The sequence below is a fragment of the Aquila chrysaetos genome, chromosome 23, assembly GCF_900496995.4.
Source record: "Aquila chrysaetos chrysaetos chromosome 23, bAquChr1.4, whole genome shotgun sequence".
NCBI classification, from domain to species: Eukaryota; Metazoa; Chordata; class Aves; order Accipitriformes; family Accipitridae; genus Aquila; species Aquila chrysaetos.
In genome coordinates, this window is record NC_044026.1 from 9,657,940 (window position 1) to 9,682,246 (window position 24,307).

At 43.4% G+C, this 24,307-nt stretch overlaps 1 protein-coding gene across 3 annotated transcripts in view; it reads left to right on the forward strand.

The window, feature by feature from the left end:
* Positions 1-1,671: 1,671 nt before the first annotated feature.
* Positions 1,672-24,307, forward strand: part of GABRG3 (gamma-aminobutyric acid type A receptor subunit gamma3) — a 339,148-nt gene continuing 316,512 nt past the window's right edge. For 2 of the 3 annotated variants that reach the window (XM_029999199.1, XM_029999200.1), the window contains exons 1-4: positions 1,672-1,940; positions 2,843-2,908; positions 6,403-6,551; positions 22,735-22,802. In XM_029999199.1, coding sequence (XP_029855059.1) covers positions 1,828-1,940; positions 2,843-2,908; positions 6,403-6,551; positions 22,735-22,802 — 396 coding nt within the window. In that variant the 5' untranslated portion in view covers positions 1,672-1,827. Of the gene's footprint in view, positions 1,941-2,693; positions 2,909-6,402; positions 6,552-22,734; positions 22,803-24,307 lie in introns of all 3 variants that reach the window. The other variant, XM_029999201.1, reaches the window with a different exon arrangement.

Genomic DNA, 24,307 nt, shown 5'->3' on the forward strand with positions numbered 1-24,307 from the left:
GCGGGGTCGCCGTCTCTCCGCAGATCGCCGCTCGGTGCGTCCGTCCTCCGGGCGTTTCTGCCGCCGTACCATCCGGCCTTGCTTACGCCGCCCCGCCCGGGCGGTGGCAGAGGGGAAGGCGGCCAAGCCGCTGCCGGCAGGGCAGCCCGAGCAGGGCAGCCGCAGCCCGCTCCGCCCGGGACCGCGGGAGCCGCCGCTGCAGCATCTCGCCGGCAGTTTGCTCTGCCGGGCTCCCCGGCAGGGGGGCCGGGGGCGGGCTAGGCTTTGATTCCTTCGACTTGAGTGGGTGTGTGAATACACGCGTTTCCCTGTATGTGGCCATCGCGGGGGTAGCCCTCTCCGTACGCAGGGCGCTTCCCGTCCTTGCCTTCCACACGCGCAGGCACTGCGAGCCGGGACGCGGGTACCGCGACCTCGGAGCCCCGAGTGACGTTTCCATAAGCACCAGCCTTCAGAAAACCTTCGGCTGCCCGAAAGCGATCGTGGCCTCCGCAAGCTACCGTGCAGCGGTGTCGTTAGCGGCAGCGCGGAGCCCTGTGCCGCCGGGACGCACCGGCACCGGCACCGGCTCCGGCGGGAGTTTCTCCCGCAGCTGAGAGGTGGTGGCTCCCCCGCTCGCCCCGTCCCGCCTCCCGCACGCCCCACAGCGCCGGTGGTTCTGCAAAGTTCCCGTCAGCGGATCGGCGTGCTGCTTAACCGGCCCGCGCCTGAAAAAAGGCGCACTGTCATATAGCTATTTGTGGTGAAATCCAGACAACCCCCCAGCTCCTGTCGTCCCGTCCCTTCCCTTCCCTTCCCTTCCCTTCATTTTCTCAAGGCAGCAGGCGGTCTGGAGTCCACCTGCACTTCTCTGCTAGCGACGGAAAAGAGCACAAGTCTTGTAACAAGTGATTATTAGCAATTCACAGCAACTGCAATTAGCCAAAGTCAACACGAAAGAACTGCTGTATAATCTAGTAAAGAGACGTTTAGGTTGAAAAAAAAAAACTAAAGTGCATGACTGGGAATTAATTGCCTGGCTCACAGCGGATTTTCCCTAAACTGTCTCGTTCCTTCAATAAATAACTTCGGGAACAGAACTCTCTCCAGCCAGCTCTTCTAGGCATCATGTAGGAGTTATTCTAAAAGCAAGATTGCATCTTCCAGCAGAACTCTTTTTTTTTTTTTTTTAAACGTAATGTCATAATTAAAAACGACTCCCCCAGAACTTGGAATTTATGTCTAAGGGAGGAGGAAGCAAAGATTTATGCTTCCGAGATTTCTGATCACAGTAAAGCGATCACCTCTAGCAGAGCTTTTTGCTTCCAAGTTACTGTCACACAAGTGAAATTTTGCTCTTTCCCATTCTGAAAGCAAAGGGGAATATTCTTATTACCCTGACGCCTGGTGCAAAGCTCCACACACCTGAGGAGAATTGAAGTCGCTAAAAATCGCATCTGTCCTGTTCTTAGCTGAGTCAAAAGACGCATGATGTGCAGACCCAAACTATTTTTTGCCCTGAATACACTTGGCTGCCGTCACATTTCCGAGTTCTCACCGCAGAAAATCCTCATTTATTCTAAAGTTCCCAATACACACGCAAATCCATGTAGCTCGGTCTACCGCATCTCTCTCTCTTCTCTGCGTATACATTCTACAGGCATACCTTATGCATGTATACGTGCATCCATGCATTCGTACAGAGCGTGCAAACTTCCACATACATCCAGCTAGATACAGAGGCACATACAAACACGCTGCGTTGTGTATGTTTGTCTGTCTGTCTGTGGAAGACCGCACTGTGATTCCCTCTCTGTAGCCGCACCGAGTACATTGATCTGCGTCTATATGTACACCGGGATGCCCGTGGTTCCGACCACCCCGAGACCAGAAGCGGCGCCGACCCCTCTTCCTCCGTCTGACGAGATAACCTCCAGCGCCCTGGGGGGCCCATTCGGCAAGTGAGTGTTGGGGGAGACCCCCCCAAAACAGCGGGGGGATGGGGATGGTGACGCCGGGCGCCGCAGCCCCCTCGGGGGGCATCGGGCTGGTGATGGCGGGGAGAAATCCCCTCTGCCGGCTGCCGTCTGACTGCGGCTGCCGAGTTTGCCGCTCCCCCTCTCCCGTCTGCGTGTGTGTGTGTGTGTGTGCGCCCGCCGGGGCGGGGGCAGGGTTCACTTCCCGGCTCCCCCCCCTACCCCTTGCCGGAGAGGCGGGTACCTGTTGGGCAGGGAGCGGGGAACGAGGCGCTCCCCGATGCGGGCCGGCCCCCGGCAGCGCTCCGGTGCCGCGCTGCGGGGCTGGCCGCGGGCCAGGCGCTCCGCGGGGTGGGGCGAGGTGCGCCCCTTCCTCCCCCCCCCCGCAGCCCCAGCCCGCCCTCCGCCCGGCCCGGCCCACCCCGCCCCGCGGCGCCCGCGGCCCGGCGGGGCCCGGGCTCCGCCGCGCTGTGCACAAACCCGGGGTTTGGGGGGGGGGGGGGGCACGGCCAGAGCCAGCCGGGGGAGCGGGAGAGGCCGCGCCGCTGCTCCCGGCAGCTGATTGCCGGGAAGGGGGAAGCGCCGCAGCTCGGTGCCCGCTGAACACCTGTCAGCCCGTGGAGCCTGATTAATACCTGGCCTTGGCAGCCTCTCCGCTGGGGATTTCCCCCTCTTCCCACTTCTTTTTTTTTTTTTTTTTTTTTTTTTTTTTCGCCTCCCCCCCCTCCCTTCCTGGAGCTGTGTGAAAGGGGGTATTTTCTTCAGGGTATAAAACTGAGAATCCAGAGGAAGAGAGGCTAAGAGCTTCACCTCATTGCCTCATTCTCCCTTTCATGTGAACATCCTGCAACATTTCCTTCATCCTGCCGCACCTCTCACCTGGCCAGCGCTGCCCAGATCATGTCCGCTAAGCTCCTGCCGGTTTTCTTCCTCCTCTCAGTGTTTCACGCCTGGTAAGTCTGCACTCCCCTCGCCTCCCCCCACCCCCTCTCCTCTCCTCTCTCGTCGCACCGGGGCTTGCGGGCTGGAGTCCCGCTCGCCGGAGTTCGCAAAATACTCGGCGCCCGGGAAGGACAGCGGGCTCTTCCCCTCTCCTCCGCGCCGTGCCGGGGCTTTATTCCCAAGGGTGGCTTCCCTCGCTTCCCTCCCCGGGACCCGCCTGGCTCCCCGGTCAGCTGCAGCCCCGCTGCCGCCGCTGTCCCTGCCGGCCCCGCCGCTGTCCCTGCCGGCCCCGCCGCTGTCCCTGCCGGCCCCGCCGCTGTCCCTGCCGGCCCCGCCGCTGTCCCTGCCGGCCCCGCGGGAAGCCGCAGGTCGCCCGCGAGGGCTCTGTCCCGAGCCGGCCGGGCAGAAAGTTTTCCCGCTCCGGCGGCAGTCGGGGTCCGGCACCCGGCGGGGCGCCGGCTGGCGCTGCCCGGGCTCCCCTCACGGCGCGGAGCGGCCGGCGGTCCCGACTTCCCTCCGAGCCCCACCCCCGGGGGCCCCGCGGACGGGGCCGGCGTGAGGAGGGAGAGGGCAGCCGCGGGAAGCGTAAGCCCAGCCGCCGGCACCGGCTGGGGGTGCCGGGGGCTGCCCCGGTGCCTGGGGCGGGGGCGGCGGCGGCTACCCTAAACCGCCTCGGCCCGGCGGGCGTGGAGGCGGGCCGGGAGGGGGAACCCCTGGCACCTGCCTCAGGGGCGGGAAGGGTCTCCCCGGCGGGGCTCCGGTAATGGCGGGCGGTGAGGGGCCAGAGGGGGACGGCCGCTAGCTGCAGCTGTGACCTGTTGGACCGGGTTCGCCTTCGGTCCCCGTGGTTGTCCGGGGTACTAGGAAGGGCCCCTCCCCGCAAAGGGCTCACCTCAGCTTCCCCCCCGCGGCATCTGCCGCGAACCGGGCTGCGGGCGTGCTCAGGGGCCCAGCCCTTCCCTTCCTCGTGTATTGACCATGATCTCCTTCTCGGCGGCCGGCCCCACACCCGAGCGGCATCCCTCCCGAATCCCCGCGGGAGCTAGAGGCTGCTTCATGCCGGCGCCCTGAGGAAGTCCCGGGACACACGTGTTGCAGGAACTAAACCCTTTCCCCACAGCCGCTCAGGGCTCTCCAGCCTTCCTCCTTCGCAGTTTGTGCACTGCCTCCTCTCTGTCTCCTCACAGGATCAAAACTAGTGGCCCCTGAGGAGTTTGGGGAAGGTGTGCAGCCTTTCTTCCTCCCCAGTTTGAGAATGGCCTGACATCATCCTGTGCTTGTTTCTGTGGATAGCAGGAATATGCTGGGAATTGGCAGTCACCAGTAAGGCTACAGGTGAAAATGCAACCTCAAGTGCCTTCAAGGAGCTTAATTGTGTAGAGGCAAGCAAGGGAAGTGAAATAACAAACTACGAAGGAAGAAAACAAAACACCTTGAAAAATATGTGTCTAGTGTGTTAGTCTGATCCACTGTGAATCCGCTCCCAGCCCCAATCTTAATCTAGAAGGTAGGTAGGAATTTACATGGCTTGGAGGTACTCTGTAGGAAACAACCTGCTAGAGTGAGCGGATTTAAAAGGTTTGCCAGTGCTTAGACTCTTGTTAGTGACTGTTTTTAAAGGAGTGGCTCCTTGAAAGGGGATCATGATGCTACCCGAACTCAGTTCTCATTTCCACGTGCAGTCTGAATGCCTCCAGTAAAGTTGTGGTGGATGTAGCAGAAAAAGATGTACGATTTGTGCTGCTTTCCTATCGGCAATTCAGCACCACTGTAGAATTTCAGCTTTGAAATATCAACCATGTATGTTTGGAGACGGTGCCTCCTTTGAGAGTGGTTTTGTAACTGCAGTATTAAAACATAGGGCTTGTCATGAATCTGAGGGAGAAAAAAAAAACAACAAAAAAATCCTCTTAGGGTTTTTTAATGCTCATAGCGTGAATTGTAGAAGAAAGATCAAGTTTTTAAAAAATACAACTCACTAACAGAGAAAGAATGGTTGGTTGTCTATTAAAAATTTCCCCTAAGTTTTTTCTACTTCTGCAACTTGGTTGTATGAGCTCTCCCTGTAGAAAATCCTCAGGGGCTAGGTTTCAAAATTATTTTTATATAGAAATCGTACCTAGAGCACTCACAATTTCTGTGGTCATGTTAAGTGATTCATGGCTAATCCTTAGGGACGTATTGGCTGTGGAGCAGTTTCAATTAAAAGTTTCATTAAATGTTCAAATGGTGGTCTACAAGCAGTGTTGAGGGTTGATGATGCTCTGTGATTAAATTTTTATACTTGTATTTTTTTTTTGTCTGTTACTATAGGGTTTCTATAAAGTCTTCTGGACATCTGAGATATTTCAGAAGACACTAGTGTCACTATAGAGAGAAGGAGAGAGAGAAAGGAGGTTGCTCTGATGTGTGTAGCGCATCCCATGAATAAGCAAGGCTGGTGCCTCTGATTCTCCATTGCTTTGCACCTTGCATAATTATTGACATTTGTGTAAAAAGATTGTGAAATGGTATTGTATCACCAGGGCAATTGCAGGTCGAAGCAACACATGATTACTGCTGTAGGTTCCACCACTGAGGTTATCTTTTCTCCTGATAACTTCATCTCAGTTTAACTGTCATAGATTTTTCTCCAGTGATAGACATCAAACAGATTTGGTTTCTAAGATACCAAAAGATACTTCAAATCAACATTTTACTGTTTGTGCACAAAAAGCCGCACAAATGAAATTAGTCTTGTCTGAAAACAGCTGTAGCTGTGATTTCTGGGCAAACTGCAGTTTCACCACAATTGTATCAGCATACTCTTAAAATAAAAATAATCCACCTATTAAGAAAAGAAGTCGCAACTCTTGGTGTAATACTGTTTTTTTAAAAAATGTCATTAAAACTGCAGGGAAATTCAGATTAATTTATGCAATGTATTTGTGTGCTGCTGATAATCCATCTTAAGTTCAAGGAGCAAGCTCTTAATTCTAAGCCTTGTAATACATTAAACTCTGAAATTCAGGCACTGAGAATATAATAATTTATTAATAGGATAAAATGATCAGGAAGTATTAAAAGATCTGAATTTTTAATACTCTTATTAGCCTTTGTGCAAGAGATGAATCAGTTGTTCTGATGTATTAATAAAATAATACTGCAGATGTTCGCTCTTCGTAAGAGTATATTGTAAACTAACTAGTCAGGGATAGGTTGGTTAAAATACAGGATATAAAATACTACTCTGATAGCTGTATTAACTCCCAGAGTATAATTTTTTTGAGAACCTGACAGAAGACAATTTCTAAACAATTCTCAGTCATGACCCATCCACACATACTCAACAACTGTTAATGGGAACATCCTGTTGCAAAAACAGCCTAAGGCTGGGTAGACGGTAGACGCAAAGCCAAGGGAGATATCTAAAACTTCTTCAGATGAGTGTGGAGATTTACCCAGAACGTAAATTCAGAATTTGGTTATGTAAAATAACATCTATTTGTTTGATTTGTTATTGCAGTTCTAGAAAGGTTGAAGAGGATGAATATGAAGATGGAACAACTAACCAAAAATGGGTTTTAGCTCCAAAAACACAAGACACAGATGTGACTCTCATACTGAACAAGCTGTTGAGAGAGTATGACAAAAAGCTACGGCCAGATATTGGAAGTAAGTACTCCTTTCTGCACAAGTGAGGAGAAGCTTCTATGGGTGCAGAAAAGACATTATGTTACATTTTGGTTAGTGTGCACAAAGGTCTGGGAAAGTGGAAACTAAGTTTTTTTGGCTGAAGTTTATTTCCAAGTCAACATTTAAAAATGCTAATTCTCACAGGAAGATGTGGTGGTAACTTAGGATGCTAAACGCTGGTTTGCTTTTACAGAGTTTGTGTAGAGATATGGAAGGGCTAGCTCTAAAGTATTCAGCAGGTCTTTGGCAGAGTTAGGAACATACTTGTCTCTTTTGTCATCCAATCCATGCATATGAAAAACTCATGCTTTGAGAAGCGATCAAAAATCCAGCATACTAAAAACAAAAAGTAGGACACAGCAAGAGAAAAATGTGCATCTACTCCCTTCAAAACGTGATCACGGATGTTCCTTAATGTTGAGAAGGCAGCACTAGGATTTAGAATCATAGAATCGTCAAATGGTTTGGGTTGGAAGCGACCTTAAAGATCATCTAGTTCCAGCCCACCTGCCATGGGCAGGGACACCTTCCACTAGACCAGGTTGCTCAAAGCCCCATCCAACCTGGCCTTGAACACTTCCAGGGAAGGGGCATCCACAACCTCTCTGGGCAACCTGCTCCAGTGCCTCACCACCCTCACAGGGAAGAATTTCTTCCTTATATTTAACCTAAATCTATCCTCTCTAAGTTTAAAACCATTACCCCTCATCCTATCACTACGCTCCCTGTTGATGAGTCCCTCCCCATCTTTCCTGCAGGCCTCCCTTTAGCTACTGGAAGGCTGCTATAAGGTCTCCCTGGAGCCTTCTCTTCTCCAGGCTGAACAACCTCAACTGTCTCAGCCTGTCCTCATAGGAGAGGTGCTCCAGCCCTCTGATCATCTTCATGGCCCTCCTCTGGACCTATTCGAGCAGGTCCTCCTTACGTTGGGGGCCCCAGAGCTGAATGCAGTACTCCAGGTGGGGTCTCATGAGAGTGGAGTAGAGGGACAGAATCACCTCTCTCGAAGGGCTGGCCACACTTCTTTTGATGCAGGCCAGAATGTGACTGGCTTTCTGGGCTGCGAGTGCACATTGCTGGCTCATACTTGGTTTTTCATCCACTAATACCCCCAAGTCCTTCTCCACAAGGCTGCTCTCAATTCACTCATTGCCCAGCCTGTATTTGTGCTTGGGATTGCTCTGACCCATGTGCAGGACCTGGCACTTGGCCTTGTTGAACTTCACAAGGTCCGCATGGGCCCCACCTGTCAAGCCTGCCAGGGTCCCTCTGGATGGCATCCTTTCCCTCCAGTGTGTTGACCACACCACACGACTTGGTGTTGTCAGCAAACTTGCTGAAGGTGCGCTCGATCCCGCTGTCCATGTCACTGACAAAGATGTTAAACGGCGCTGGTCCCAATACCGACTCCTGAGGAACACCATTTGCCTGTGTATAGGACAACTCTAGAGATTTTCTTCCCCAAACCAGCCAGCATCTTATCTCCAAAAGAAATCTGATAGAATGGAAGTGTCTTGTGGGCAGTACTACTACATATAGGTATAAAATTTAGGTAAGAGCCAATAGATACCTACATATAACCATTTTGAGCTATTCTCTTTTCCTTTTTTTTTTTTTTTTTTTTTAATTTGTATAATGAGTTTGTGTGTTTCAGACCAGTGGTTTTTTACCTTTTGTGGTTATGCCCTGTTTGCATCCTTAGGTCAGAATAGCTATAGCACAACTGCTGCTCAGTTTGTTCACAGCAAATTTATATGACAGAAATCTGAGACAATTTGTCATTTACATTTACTGCACCTTGCATATACTTCACAATGAACTTGGAATGGGGAATGCTCAAAACAACCACCTAATGTAATTTGCTTTTACTACATTTTTGCAGAGATTGGAAAGAGAATTCCTAACACTGATTATAAGTGAAACTTATGCTGATGTTTGCTGCTGATGAAACTTGTTTGCTGATGGCACATGTACTGATATACTTTCTAGGTGATCCCTTTGGGTCAGTTTAGAGGGAAGTAAGAGCCATTGCCATGTATTGACCATTACAATTATTAGTGCCTCAGAGCTACATATTAAAACAACAGTCCCAGAAAAAAAACTGTGCTGTGGTATGAAAGTGGGTTTTTGTTTGAGTGTTTTTTTCCATAGCTATTACTTCGATTTTCTGTAGTATTTACAAAGATCATATTTGATAGATGTGTCTGTTTTTAACACAGAGTGACATTTATCTCTCTCTCTCTCTCCTCAGTTTGTCATACTGGATTTAGCTGATCTTTAATATCTGATGGAGAAGTGCTTTAATGCAGTTCCCCACCCATATCAACATCTGGAAGACATTCTCAGACAAATTTTTTATTTTACTTTGTACACCATGTCCTCAGATCGCTGACTTCAGGCAGAGTAAATTATGTTATGCCTATGTGGGGCAAAGTAATCACTCAAAGTCCCCATGTCAGTTGCCATAAAATCAGTAGAAGTCAGACATATCATGCAGCACTCGAAAATCATTGTTACCAAAATAATTCCTTTTGTGTCTCCACAAACTTTCATAAATCCTGTTTTAGAGAAAGGAGTTAAATTGCACAGCTCCTCATATATTGTACCAAACAGAGATTTTACAGTTCTCAACTACATCTATTTCTATCAAGCATCTCAGTCCTAGGCTGTTTTTCTCTCTGATAGGAATCTGGCTATTTCAGAACTTGAGCTGGGTGTTGTTAAGACAGTAGAGAAGTTAGTTCGCCTCTGCTTCCTTCCCTGGTCCCTCTTCCCTCCTCTCCTACCTTTGATGCAGATAAGTAAAGTTGCCCTTTTGAAGCTGAGGAGCTGCTGTATTTGTCAAGCAGAATACAAGGGGAATGTTAAGAGAATCAGGCATTATATCTAACTTCACTGAACTGGTGGCTGGTGCCTTACACGCAAGCACATCTTCATTTCCGTCTAGGAGAAGGTTATCCTCCAAGCTAGATGGTTGACTTGTCATGGCAACTGAACTGTGTTCCTGCCCCGAAGGTCCCAGTATTAATACATATCAGTTAAAGCACTAGGAAAAAAAGTAGTGGACCAGGTAACATAGAGCAATACAATAAGAAAAAGCATGTTTTGGAATTTATAGAAAGCATGGAATGAACCAGTAGAGGAAGGTAGAAGTAATTCTCAGAATCAAGCAGAAGTGCAGCTAATAAAAGATACTGAGGGTTAAATTCAGGACTAACATGCAGTCAGCTACTCATTAGGGCCTTTACATTTGTTTAGTGCTGCCTGTAAGCAAATTGGCTGTCCCACAGGACGGGATGCTCACTGTTTCATGCCACATCACTCTTTACTCAGTTTTTCAATCCTTTATTGGAAAGCCACTATTTGTAACAGTGGATAACTTTAGCAATGCTCCTGAAGAAATGGTCTTCTTTCTGAATGCAGTCAGAAAAGCCTAGGGAAATGCTGACTTCTTTGCACTTCCAAAGGTTAGGACTGCAATTTTTAGATCACTTGGGAACACACTTTTGCAAGCCAAAGGCCATGGGGAGAAGTGCATGCTGGCCCAGGCAGTGACTTTTCTGGGGTTGTTTGTCCTTCCCAGGGTAGCTGATGTTTTGGCTAGCTCAGGTATGTCCAGGTACTACCTGGCGCTGTACAGGCATATTCTGAGTGCCCACTTGCCGTACTATGGACACCTGAGTTCTTCAGTAATCGTGTCACTTCTATGTCAGGACTATAGCCATCAGTGAATGAACTCCTGCGAACAGACACTCAGCCACCCTCCTTCTTCCTCCCCCAACCAGACCATCTAAACCACTGTAAAATGTGTGTAGGTCAGTGCTAAGATGCAAGGCCAGGACTTGCTCTTTCCTTTCTTTTTTTCTTATGCTGGGCTATACTTGGCCTAGGCTTTCATATAAATGACTGTCAGTGAGATCACATGCTCAATTTACACTCAGCAGTATAGGCATCACCTGCAAGGCTCCAAGCCAGGATTTTGAAAGAGTGGATTGAACAACGTAAGTATTAGCAAAACAGTTACCCTGTGGCAATAGGCTATCAGCAATGTAACACCTTAACAGGACCTGTCTAGCTAAAAGGGGCCTTTGGTCTTTGGAAACAAAGCAGTGTTCTACCAGTAGAGGAATGTCTGACTGCATCCCCTGTGACCGCACACTTGGCAGAGTTCTTGTCTCCATAAATATCACAGCTTGCAAGGGTTTTCATTTTAATGGTGGCATCTGGCAGCTTTCCATTATACCACAAAACATATACACCTTTTGAAATTAAAAAAGAAAGAAAAGAAAGCACCTCACACTGAACAGCTTATACCGGTGTACTGATTAGATCAAAAAGAAAGGTGTTTTACAGAGACAAAGCATCTTTTCCACCTACTTTTGACCGGCTACAATTATAGGGCTGAGAATTGTGTATCTGTTGCATGGTGTGAAAGGCACCAGTCCCATATAACAAGTAAACCTGTTCTGAACTATGAAGGTCTTAAAATTTCTTCCATAGGCAGGTACTCTGGAATTTGTTTCCAGGTTTTTGCCATTGCTCTATTTCTGATTAACTGATTTAAAATTTAAGTTCCATTTAAAAAAAAAATAAATCAGCAAACCACAGGTAAATTAAATAGCACATGACAAAACATATTTCTTTCAAAGTCAGTTTATTTTAATGAAACCTTCACTTTCACCTTCCTTAATGGACAGCTTAGTGCACAGTGGAGTCCTGGAAAATAAAAGCTACCTTTATTACCCTACATTATTTCATACTTACCTTCATATGGAATGTAGGTTGCCTTAAACAGACACAAAGTTTATAACAGTGTATTCTTCCAAAGTGAAAGTTTTGCCAATCACATTCCCTGAGTGAGCTTTACATGTGGAAGATAATATGCCATCTTTTTCTTTCATTGTGAAAGTCACCTGACCCATCAAAAAGGTTAGTATGTGAGAGGTTTCTGAAATGTGCCATTAGTAGCAGCAGGAAAAAAATCTCACCCTAGACCAGGCTCAGAACTGCAGTACTCATTTGAGCATGAAGAGCAGTAAGTCTTAAGAGTTGTCTTTTGGTAGGTAGCCGGTTTGCTTACCTCAAAGAAAATAAATTTTTTCCTCTTGTTCATTAAGAAGCAATAACTAATGTGGGCCAAAATTTCAGTGACAACAAGGCAATAGTAATGTTGAGATTAGTTCATAAGCTGAGCTAAACTCCAAGCTTCCCTCTTTAACTCAACCTGCTAATGTGAAAGAAAACATTTTATTTCACCAGTAATTTTTAGAGAACAAAACCGTTCCCTCAGCATCTCTAACAAGCAGTCAGTTACCTCAGCACTCTAATTTCCGTGTGAAGGATATTCTAAAACACACATCCTGCAGTCTGACCAGGTGGTCTCCAGCCTTCCTGTGATTACCTGCCCTTTTCCCCAGCTCCTGAAATACCTTCCCCAGAACACAACAGGACTAGAATAAGGAGTTACACACACTTGTAAGGTACAGACAGAACTGCTGTCCACTACCTTTCCCCATGGTGTTCTTAATGTGAAAAAGTGGTGTTAGGAAAGTGATAAACTTTTGTTTTAGCATTTTTTTAAAAATGCATAAAAATTCATAGGAAAAAAACATAGACGTTATTTCCACTGTATTTAAGGCTGTACCAGTATTTGCAGTTATTTATACTCTACCAGGGAAAGTGTAATACTTTCTATTAATTTCTAGTTCAGAGGCTGGAGCAAAATAATGCTGGTAAGAGAAAAGCCAACTAGAAGGGACTACACTCTAGTGTACTCAAACTACCCAGGGAAATTGAAAGTAGAGTGTGATCATAAATATTAGAAATAAAGCTAAAACAAGATAAAAACCCAAATAAAGGAATAGAAAGTTACAAGACAGAACTTCCTGTGCCTCAGAGTTACTTAGCTGACAGCAGGTTTTTCAACTGATACTCCTTGTAATGGTTAGCCAGAACTGAAAAGGCCGAATTCCATATTTAATGCAATAGAAGTCTTGCATAAATGTGGTAGTTTATTGTATTCATTTATTTTTCGTATACTTTCTAGCACCTGGTTTCTAAGCTGCCTGCCTTCTTACTTTTAAAAAAAAAGTTAAGCTGACATTAAATCAGTCTTGAGGCAAGAGCATTATGGGAGAGACAGAACAAGCATGGGTAATACTGATTTTACTGATATTATTCCCTGAAAGGGTAGAAAAGAGTAGCAAGATAATTTGGATTGCATGTTTGCATCTTCTGGTTCTCAATTGCATCATTATATTAGGGAAGGCTCCAAATTGCACAGAAGCAATTTGCCAGCTTGTGTTCTGAGGTGCTTCCACCACTAATGCTTGCTTTTCCCTCCATTTTTTATTATCCTGCAGTAACTCTTGGATTCCTGTTGGATCCTCTAGATTTATTTGATCCCTACAGCTGCTAGTGGTCCCCTATATTTATTGCTTATTTATAAGCCCAAATAAATTCACTTTGAAGTATGTAAGTGTATATGCTTGTATGTGTATATATAAGCATATACACACATACATACACACACCCCCTAATTTAATGCCTATATTTCATAGATCTTCTGACTCCACCAGTTCTAGCTGTCTTGAGAGTCAAGCTGGTTTTCTTTGCTCCCCAAGTATCTTTATAACCATTAGCCAAATTTCTGAGGATGAGAGCAGTCTCACAAACAGCTGTGCAGCTCTCAGTACCTTGAGTAGGTTTGTGCAAGTGTAGCTGATAGAAATAGGTGGGCTTGTTTGTGTCAGCAAACACAGAAAACTAAGTTCTGTCTGACTTGCTTTACTGTGCTGGCTTGGTAGTGTTTAACAGCAGTTCTCTTTTTAAGCTGTTGAAAGTTCTCACTGTAACCATTTTAAGCAGTTTCTCAGTGTATGCAAGGAGCAGACCTGTTGGGTGAGTGGGCACAACTTTTATTCTGTTGCTTTTTAAAGATGTGCATTTTCAAGCACAATCCTAATGAAAACCTTGAGTTCTGAAGCAGTATCACAACCTTTCTTCTGTCTGACCTGCCTTCCTAGCATGCCACACAGAAATGAAGCCTGAAGTGCACCACAGGCTATTACCACTGTGGCTGTCAAGTTATTTTTGCTAGCTGCTGATTGCCACACCTGATACTCTTTAAATTAGCTCCAGCAAGGTTTCCCCATATGTGGTGACAGAGGGTTGCTTATTGCCTCACAGATCAGAATATTTCCCAGATCATAGTGCAGAGAAAGCTGTAAACTGTCATGCAAGGTCAAATTACTAGTTTCTGCTATAAGTCTTTTTTTGTGCTAGACTATGAGAGACAGTTTCAGACATCATAACAGGAAGCAGTGAGAGAGACAGTTGTCACTTAAGGATTGATTATAGACAGTTGCACCTGGAGAGCTAACCATTGTGTAAAGGTACTACACAGTGGGAAGGAAAGAGGGAGTAACCTCTGTTTGTATTTATGGCAGCACTCAGGCGGGGAAAGCTGTAGTCCTGGATCCAACTTCTGTAGTATTGGGCACTGCAGAAGATTGTGGAGATTAGTCTAATTTAGGTTTATATGGAAGAAGAAACTTGAATAACCCATTGGTGAGGATGAGGAGTGCTGTGGCTAAGACTCAGCTAGGAAACAGAGCTGAATATAGTAAGAGCTCAGGAGCTGCAAATGATCATTAAAAAAATATCAGAAATGTTTTAATTGTTCTCAGTGATACTTCCCGTTTTCTTTTTTTGGGAAAGTGGATTGTCTTTATTACAGAAGACTTTTGTTCTGATTCAGCCACCAAACTGGAAATCCATTAACTGTCCATTTCCATAAGTAAGACAGTAAATATGAAGACTATTTTAGTTGCAGTCATCTCCCATGCATAATGTGTAAGCAAACCTATGCAAGGAGAACAATATTCCTGAGGAAAGGGTTGCTATTCAATGCAAATGAGAACAACCTCTGTTCTAGGTGGGAGGATAGAAGAGATTTCTTGATTGTCTGCAGGAGTTCTAATTCTCTAGCATCTTCAGTAATTGATGCTTTCATCTGCAGACTTTGCCATGAACGTTTCTAGAAAATTAATGGCAAGGCTAGTAAGTGAGGGGTAAACTACGGCCACTCTAAAGTCCCAGTTTCAGATTTTGAAAACTGTGATCCATGTCTGAGTTTTAAAATATGGCACAAATAAATAGGTTGGTTACACTTAATCCTTGTCTGGTGCCAGCATAGTGCATCAAACATAGGCTTTTTCAAAATCTTACATGGGAACATTTCTGATTAGGATAGGCTTTTGACAGTTTTTTCATGCCTAACATTCTGCTTTTCTAATTGCTTAACCATGGAGCTGAGTAAAGGGGAATTTCTGACCTGGTTTGGTTCACAGCTTCTCAACTGTCAGGGGAAACACCCTACTTTTTACTCATCCTTCTCTCAGGTAAAACTCTTAATGTGTCATACTAAAAGAATATGTAGAGAAATTTTGTTCCAATGCAGTGACCCTGGAGCCCTCCAATTTCATGTTTCTGCTTAAAAAAAAAAGAACGCGGGTTTATTTTTTCAATTATTTAGCAGGTTTGATTTTTTTTTCTTTTTTGTTTCATTTTTTTAGAATACCTAATTTAAATCAAATGCTGGAAAGCAACACTTTTCTTTGTGCTTACGGTACTTCAATATATAGAAATATTTCAGTATTCAAACACTTTGTTTTTCTGAAAATAATCTCATAATTTAACCCAAGTAATACAGCTCTTTGCAGATAAAACTGCTCTTTTGTGTCATTTCTAATAAGCCACTTGTATCTTCACAATACTTATGTCTTGCATGTAGTCTCTTGGGTTGACAATACTGCTTTTGGGTTGGAGAGAGAGGCCTTTTACCTGAGTACTTAACAGCAAGGTCCCTTACAATACAACCTTCTCTTTGTGATTATAAATAATTCATTTACACAGGTAACTCTTATTTAGAGTTTTATTTCCTGACAGTGATTACTTGCTGAAATGGCTTTATACAAACTCGGACTGAATATTTTTCTTGAGTGGCACTGTAGGTAGGAAAGCTTGGTTGACAGTTAATGTTTGCCAGATTCTTCATCTAAACTGTCAGACCCAAAACTATATGTAGCAGCTGCTAGTTCTTATTTTCTCTTCTCTTCCATAAGTTCACCTAAGAAATCTGAGAGGAGGTTGGGAGTATAGCATACAGAGTTTTGGGACGCCATGGATTGAAAATTAGGTAAGAGTCAGGAAAAGTCAGAGATATTAATTACATAAGAAAATCCCTTTCTTCTCTCTCCTTCCTTCTGTGATTACCTAGGCTATGCTGGCTCTTCCAAGTGTAGAAGTGTATTTAGAAGTCTCTTTTGTTTTTTTTATTAAAGAGGGTTCTGAACAAGTATTTGTAAATTGGGCAGATGTACAGTGCTACAGTTGCCATTTTGAGGTTGTGGCACAAACTAATAAATTATTCTGTCATCTTTAAACAAGGAAAACTTTCTGCACATACTGTTTTAAAATATTGTTGCTCTCTTTTGCAATTATGTGGTTTTCTTATGACTGCTATTGTTCATCCAGACCTTGATTGCTAGCTTGCTGGACTTTGCAGGAACAAATTCTATTATTGTTCAGTCTTATGATATCACATAGGAACTCTCCCTTCCTATGAATATAAGTAAAACAGAACTGGAAACTTTAGGGGTTGATTGTAAAACCAGCCTAATCATTATGTTCTACAGTTTTCATTCCCAAACAACATAATACTGGAAAAATTACAGTTTGTGCATTAGGGAAAGGTAAATGAAAGATAAAAGTGCTGAAAGTTAATTGGTGGTGATGGTGGGTTATGAAGAATAAAAGTGATTTGTAGTTAATTGAGGGAGTCCGTTTATATGCATGCTGTCATTCACACTCCTGGACAGAATGGCAACAAAAACTAGCACGTGAATAAAATACCCTGTTCAGAAGACTGTGTTCTCATCCTGGTATTGCTGTCATCCAAACTTTCTTTCAAGTCTGCACCCAATTTTTGATTATCCTTTTGATTTTCATTTGCAGTCCTGTTTTGGTAGTTTGATCCTAAAACATAGGGATGACCATTCTGTCAGGGTTTCTCTGGCTGTTGAAAGTGGAGGGCTTTGACCTCTATCTGTTGTTCAAGCCCATTCTCTTCTATGCAGGAAGAATGGGTCTTTTTTATTTTCCTCACTGATACCTTTGTAGAATCATAGAATAGAATCATAGAATCATTTAGGTTGGAAAAGACCTTTAAGGTCATCGAGTCCAACTGTAAACCTAAGACTACCCAGTCCACCACTAAACCATGTCCCTAAGCGTCACATCTACATGTCTTTTAAATACCTCCAGGGATGGTGACTCAACACTTCCTGTTACTATGTCTTTCTTTGAATGTGGTAATTTGTCCTAAAATATAGAAGTTTTAGCTGACCACAATTATCCCTGAGAAGTGACTTGTTAGCATAGCCGTTTGTTTTACAGGAACAAACAGGTAATTAGATGTTGCTTATGAGGTCATGTAGGAAAATATTAATAGTCATCATCACTAATGCAAAGTAAACATTAACACTATAATCACTACTACTATGGTTACCGATAACTGTGTAATGATTTATTACAGCTTTATCACAATTTAAAAATAGCAATTTATGTGCTAATGAGATAATGTAAAATATCATTATAGGGTAATTTCAAAAAATATCTCATTACTGTAGAGCCAATCTTGTTAGTCTTTTGCGTTCAGAAGTCTTGTGGAACTTAGGCAGAGTTTAAGTGGCTGTGTATTTCTGGAACAGAGCTCATATTGTGTGTGTTATGTGGTTGCATGCCTTCTAAAAATCTAGTGCTAATAGCTTTGCTTCTATAAATACGTGTATATTGATCCACAACATTTTTACCACTGCTGTTTTGGGTAAAACCAGAATTAATTTAGACCTGGGAGTTGCTTGAACAATGTAAGAAATGTTAACTCTCAATAAAAAATAATTTTAATTTTATTTTAAAATTTTTAAGAGCTCAGCTAGTTCTACTCATGTTTGAATGAGCTTCCCATAAAAATATTTCTAAATATTAAACTTTAAAAAATAATTCTAAATATTTATGATTTGTGCAGGAACATAAATGCTATTTGAACAGACTTCAGATGTGCAGGAAGCTTTCTGTAGGAAGCGAAGTGGTTTAATTCATGAAATAAGCATCAATTCTGAATAGCGGAGATTATCAAAAATTAAGAGACATTTTAAAAGGACAGGGTAATTTAAAGTACTAAATAAGCATAATAAAATGTCAGGAACTTATTGCAGATTTTTTTCCCTACATGACTTGTGAAACTGTATAAAAATCCCTTTGTTCGTTTCCTCCACAGTCTTTTAAAATTCTCCTGATACATGTCGAGTTTTTTACGCACATGATCAGCTTGCATATATCCAAGAGTAAAGTCTTCACAGAGTTTAATGGGATTCAAGCTCAGATACTGTTTATTTCACCAGTGTAAATCTATAAAGCAGGACTACACAAATCCTGTAGCTGGCCTGCATGGGTATTTGTGATCATGGCATTATTCTAGCTGTTTCTGTGTTTTGTTGTCCAGACATACCTGACCTAGCTTTATGCTGTCTAAGTGTTCACCTGGCTTCTTAAGTGATCTTTGCAGGCAGTGTTGAACTCAGGACTCCTGTGGCTAGGCAACTTTTGAACTGTCTAAAGTTTGTAGACAAATTTCACTCAGATGTGTCTTTGCAATGTGATAGTCACAAGGCTGACTGGAATATAAACACTCCATCTGTCTCAAAGACGTGGCATTTGGATCAGATGGGGACTATTAGCTAAATATTGGCATGACCTTAGTTTTGTTTGCAGATATTTTGATTGGCTTGATAAATCCCTTCCTCAATTAAAACCAACATGTCTGAAGATGAAATTATTGTGATAAGCAGTTAGTTAACCTTAGATAGCACTGTGTAGCAGCATAACACTGTAGTTACTCGGATGTGCTTACATTGTCTTTTAGGGAAAGTTAACTACCATATATTAAAGAGTATTTCAAAGAACTTTGAGAAGGCCATACATTTCTTGACAACCTTTAATTGCTCTCCTGCATGTGATATACACATCATTCTGCCAGTAATTTTGCTCAGTTTCTGACAGCTCTTTAGAACTATTTTGGGCTGATGCTGATATCAAAACGGTACTGGAGCTGAGTATCCATTTGTCATCTTATTGCCAACTTTTAGTGAGGTACAACACTTCTGTTGTTCAATCAAGACTGTAAGAGCTGTCTTAGTGCAAGAAAAAAGGCTCCTTCTGCAGGTCAGCAACTCCATGCATGGCTTAAATCAGTCCATGAACTGAGTGTTCACAAATGCATGTAGTAGACAGAAAAAGTGAGCAGGCCTTGAAATAGTTGGTAATGAAACTATTTATGTCTTCCATGAAACTCAGTTTATTTTGAAGACTGGTAGAGGGTGAGTTCTTTCTAATAAGACACAATAACTTTAAGACTCAGTTATTTTCTTTTTCATAATGCATTTTGGAAGAAGTAATCTTAAAATCTTTGCCTCATTATGGTTGGTATTTTGAATTAAAATCCTATGATAACAAATATAAAATTTATACTTGATGGTTCTCCCAGTTTATATCTGTTTATGTCCATGGGAGACCATGTGCAACAAGAACTGTACTTTTCTGTCTTTTCTTTCAAAACCTGAACACATATTTACCATACAATAGTATTACAATTGTATTTTCTGCCTCTGCCTAGGAAAACAAAATATCATTCAAAGGAACTTTCAGTCTTTTTTGTTGTTGTAGTGATATAATAGCTTACTTGTATTTTTTTTTTATTATTGTTTTTAATTTGAATTTCACTGGGAATGTGTGAGGCTAGATGCTGATTTAATTTGACAATAAGAAGTGGCTGCTGCTTAGTTTTCTTCTGTGTCAAGATTAAAACTTTACTGTGAGTAAGACCAAATTCTCTTTAGCATTAACAGGCAGTGCTTCATTTTTTTGCACTGGAAGAGAATTTGACCCAGCACATTCAGGAGAAATTATCATCTCATAATCTATTTATATACTTAACTGCAATGATTAAACAAAAATGGATTCCAAGCACTGTGTTCTAGTCCTGAACTTTGTCCCTGATCCTGCCAAGATTCAATTGCATGCCAATTTGCATCACTAAGTCTAGTCCCATTAATGTTCACCAGAACTCCTTAGTGTTGAACTTCCAGCTAGATGTGTGCATAAACCCTAGAAAGGTCAGAGCCCTTTATTCCATGTATGCTGTCTTGGTAAAAGAGCTAGCTGTAGTTCCCCGCTATTATCAATTCCTATATAATGACATTTATTACTGCATTTTGCGGCAAGTCTCATTACCAGAAGCTGCTAGACTCCTATTCAGTTATTAGCTGGGTACAATTAGAGTTGCATTAATCAGTTGTGCTTGTTCAGCTGAGTTCAGGTTTTCTTTTGCTGAAGGGAAGATCCAAGTTTATAAGCCAGTACTTCAGACAATTTGAAACCATGACCTTAAATAATCCTGGATGTTCTGACCATATGCAGTCAAAGAAGTGTGTGTTACTTAATGAATTAGAGAGAATGGTTATAATCTTTAACCACTGTTTGTACTCAGTTTAATGTCTGTTTTTGCAACAATAGATCTAGTCTTCCTAAAGTTTGGTACACACCAAAGTCTTACATGACAAGCCAACCTGCCTATTTTTTCAGAACCATCTATCTTTTCAGGTACTTTAAAACTCCTCGGCATCTCTTTGTTAGTCTGAAATTTGGGGGATGCAGGCAAAAATTATTCATATTTATATGTGAAGATTCCTGTCTATCTTCAGCTTTGTGCTGGGTGGCTTCTTAAGCTTTAGACAAATTAACTGTTATCCACCTGAGATAAGCTTCCCACAGAACCGTGGTATTTAACTGTTCCTCACTTCTCTGCTCAGTAGCTTCCCCAAGAAAAGCTCTCTGAGTTTTGAGTGGCTGATGTACCTGCACTTCTTCATTCTAAGGGGCTTGGGGATTGATGCAAGAAAGTACCAAGTTCAGCATAGTTCCCAAACTTCAGTGGTTTGAATTGCTCTCTGGAGATTTTTGAAGACCATGGAGAGGGGAAGGTGCCTCTATGGGAAAGGGAGATGTCTAACAGAAGCTGTTGGCCTACTAGGGCCAAGTTTGCATCAGTTCTGACTATCCAGGTTAGAACAGGATTTATACTTAGTTTTGGGTGAGCTAACCCTGGAGAAAGTAAAATACCAATTTAGATCTCAATTTAGAGGTTAATGTATACCCTGTGGGATAGGAAGGAGAGCAATATAAGTAAAAAAACCCAACATGCCTTTCAGTGTAAGAGTGGCAGTATTTTAGAGTTAGCTTACATCACCAGTAAGAGCTATCTGAATAATGTTCAGCAGTGTGGTGGGTTGACCCTGGCTGGATGCCACGAGCCCACCAAAGCCGCTCTATCACTCGCCCCCTCAGCTGGACAGGGGAGAGAAAATATAACAAAGGGCTCGTGACTCGAGATAAGGACAGGGAGACATCACTCAACCAATTACCATCACGGGTAAAACAGACTCGACTTAGGGAAAATTAACTTAATTTATTGCCAATCAAACCAGAGTAGGGTAATAAGAAATAAAACCGAATCTTAAAACACCTTTCCCCCACCCCTCCCTTCTTCCTGGGCATAGCTTCACTCCTGAATTCTCTAGCTACACCCCCCACCAGTGCAGGGGGATGGGAAATGGGGGTTGTGGTCAGTTCATCCCCTCTTGTCTCTGCTGCTCATTCCTCCTCAGGCGCAGGACTCCTCACACTCTCCCCCTGCTCCAGCGTGGGTCCCTTCCACGGGCTGCAGTCCCTCAGGCCCAGACTGCTCCAGCGTGGGTCCCCCACGGGGTCACAAGTCCTGCCAGAAAACCTGCTCCAGTGTGGGCTCCTCTCTCCACAGATCCGCAGGTCCTGCCAGGAGCCTGCTCCAGTGCGGGCTTCCCACAGGGTCACAGCCTCCTTCGGGCACCCGCCTGCTCCAGCGTGGGCTCCTCCCCAGGCTGCAGGTGGAGATCTGCTCCACCATGGACCTCCCTGGGCTGCAGGGGGACAGCCTGCCTCACCATGGTCTTCCCCACGGGCTGCAGGGGAATCTCTGCTCCGGCGCCTGGAGCATCTCCTCCCCCTCCTTCTGCACTGACCTGGGGGTCTGCAAGGCTGTTTCTCTTACATGTTCTCACTCCTCTCTCTGGCTGCCATTTCTGTGTCTGCTGCAACTTGTTTTCCTTCTTAGATCTGTTATCCCAGAGGTGCTACCACAGTTGCTGATGGGCTTGGCCTTGGCCAGCGGTGGGTCCGTCTTGGAACCGGCTGGCATTGGCTCTGTCAGACATGGGGGAAGCTTCCAGCAGCTTCTCACAGAAGCCACTCCTGTAACCCCCCACTACCAAAACCTTGCCACACAAACCCAATACAAGCAGGTACACTGACACCAAAGATGCTAAAAGGAAGATAAATCCTAGTGGCCTCAGCTAAAGAAAGGAGTACAGAGCTTGTCCTGGCTTATTAAATCCTGGAAATCTGAAAACATGGAAGATCTTATGAGAAACTTGCATTGACTAAACCAAATCAAATTCAAAAACCTTTTGATGAATGAGTGCAAAGGCAATGTGGGCTGAAGGGAATAAGTCTGAATTGAAAGGAGAAGAGTTGCTTAGGTTGAGCTAAATGGATTTCCTAGTGATTTTACTCTAAGTTAGGATGATTTCAGTGCTGATGAGATGAGAAAATCTGGAAAGATCTTTTGGTGTGGAACAAACATGCTAAAGGACCTGTGTGTTGAGGCAATGGGAAAAAGTGATATGTTGCATTTATTTCTAGTTTCATGTCAGTCATCCTAGGTTTTGACTTTGAGCCACTGTGCTTAGCACTGAGTTTCTTTAACAAATTGCTGCTGAGGTAAACCAGGATCATGATGGTAAAGTGGTATAGACTGTAATTTACAACAGTTTTTGCTGGGTAGGAGGAAAGAACTTGTCTTCCTCAAAAATATACAATCCATATTTGTCAGTAGTTCTACTTGAAGAATTTATAGTTCTAGATTTTACAGTTGTTGGGGAAGAAAATACTTAAAGTGATTACTTATGTTTTCTGCAAAATAATATTAATTTTTTTTTCTCCACAGTAAAACCAACAGTTATTGATGTTGACATTTATGTCAACAGCATTGGTCCAGTATCATCAATAAATATGGTAAGTGACTTGCTAACCAAGATTTTTATCTGGACTGCTGGTCTTGGCATCAATACTAGCTTTTGAAAAAAACAATAAGTACCACTGGAATAAGTTGTTTTGATGGCTGATTTAGTTCTGTTTTCAGCTATAGCTCTGTTTTTCAGATGACTTTTTTGTGTCTCTTCAAGAGAAGAACAAACCTACAAGAAATATTATGCTCTGTATTGTCTACCACAAAGTTCTGGTAGATCTTGAATGGTAAAATAGCCATCTTAGGAAAAAAATAAGTATGAAGCAAAGCTATTGTCAAGAAAATCCCTGAATTAATGTTTCAAGAGTCAACTGAATATACAGAGCTTCATAATGTGGAGTTAATGAGAGTCATCACATACTATCAGTATATGAATTTGAAATTCACCATCCCTTCAGTGGTTACTTTTCTTTCACTGAGTTATCAACAATCTTTAGCCTTAAAGTATAATTTTGAGGAAGTTATACATAGCTGTACTGCATGTGTAAAGGCAGGAGGAACTGAAAGAGTCTGTGATATAGTGTAACAACAGTGAACTTAGCAAAAAGTGTGGTCTTCTTAATTCCAGGACATTCTTCACTTCTGCAGCAACATATTCAGATTTAGAACAAGCTGGATGTTTATGTAGCTATGGAGGTATGGGTTACTGTGGCTGCTTGTGCAACTTCAAGTTAGAATTCAGCACAGTATTCCTCTTTGTAAACTAGACTGAATTTTTTCTTAATACAACTTGGAAATGGGGGACCTGTTAATATCTTAATTTACTTAAAACTCTTATACTAACCTCTTTGAAGCAATGACTTTCTCTTGTTCACAATGACATTCAAAGGCTGCTGTGTACAGTGGTCATGTAAGAATCTAGTAAATGCACTGCACGTATGTTTTGTATTTTTGAAACAAAAGCTCCTGAATTTGAAAGGTGGTCATTCAGGCTGATTTTTTGTTTTTGCATATGTATATGGGAGAATGTAAATTATTGCAATGTGTCAAATGCTGGGTGGTCAGAGACTCCTACGCCCCCTGGCAATGGGAAATCTGGCAAGTAAAACCAGAACAAATTATGTGCAGGGAACAACTTGGCCACATATTCAAAGAGTGTGAAATGTATTGGTCATATTTCATGTGAAGCACTGAATGTCAAGCAATGGGAGTACCTGCTCCATTCTTGAACTAATAAATAGCTAATTATCTTGCCTTTTCCCCGACTGCGTACCAAAATGACTTGTCCAGGGAAAGATTTATCGGAAGATCTATTCTGCTTACGGTCCTCTGGCTTGCATTTATGTATAGTCTAGGAATGGGTACTCTGTTCAAAAGCAATGGGGACAATGGTGAGGATGCTTACTTTTCAAAGTCTTTTTGCTCTTTGACCCTCTGAATTAGCTTGTAAGTAGCATTTTGGGGTGCTGGAAATGTATGTGGAATAATAATTAAGAAAGTATTTGATTGGACCCGCTTCAGGTAGGAAGAAGGAAAAAATAATAATAGAAGG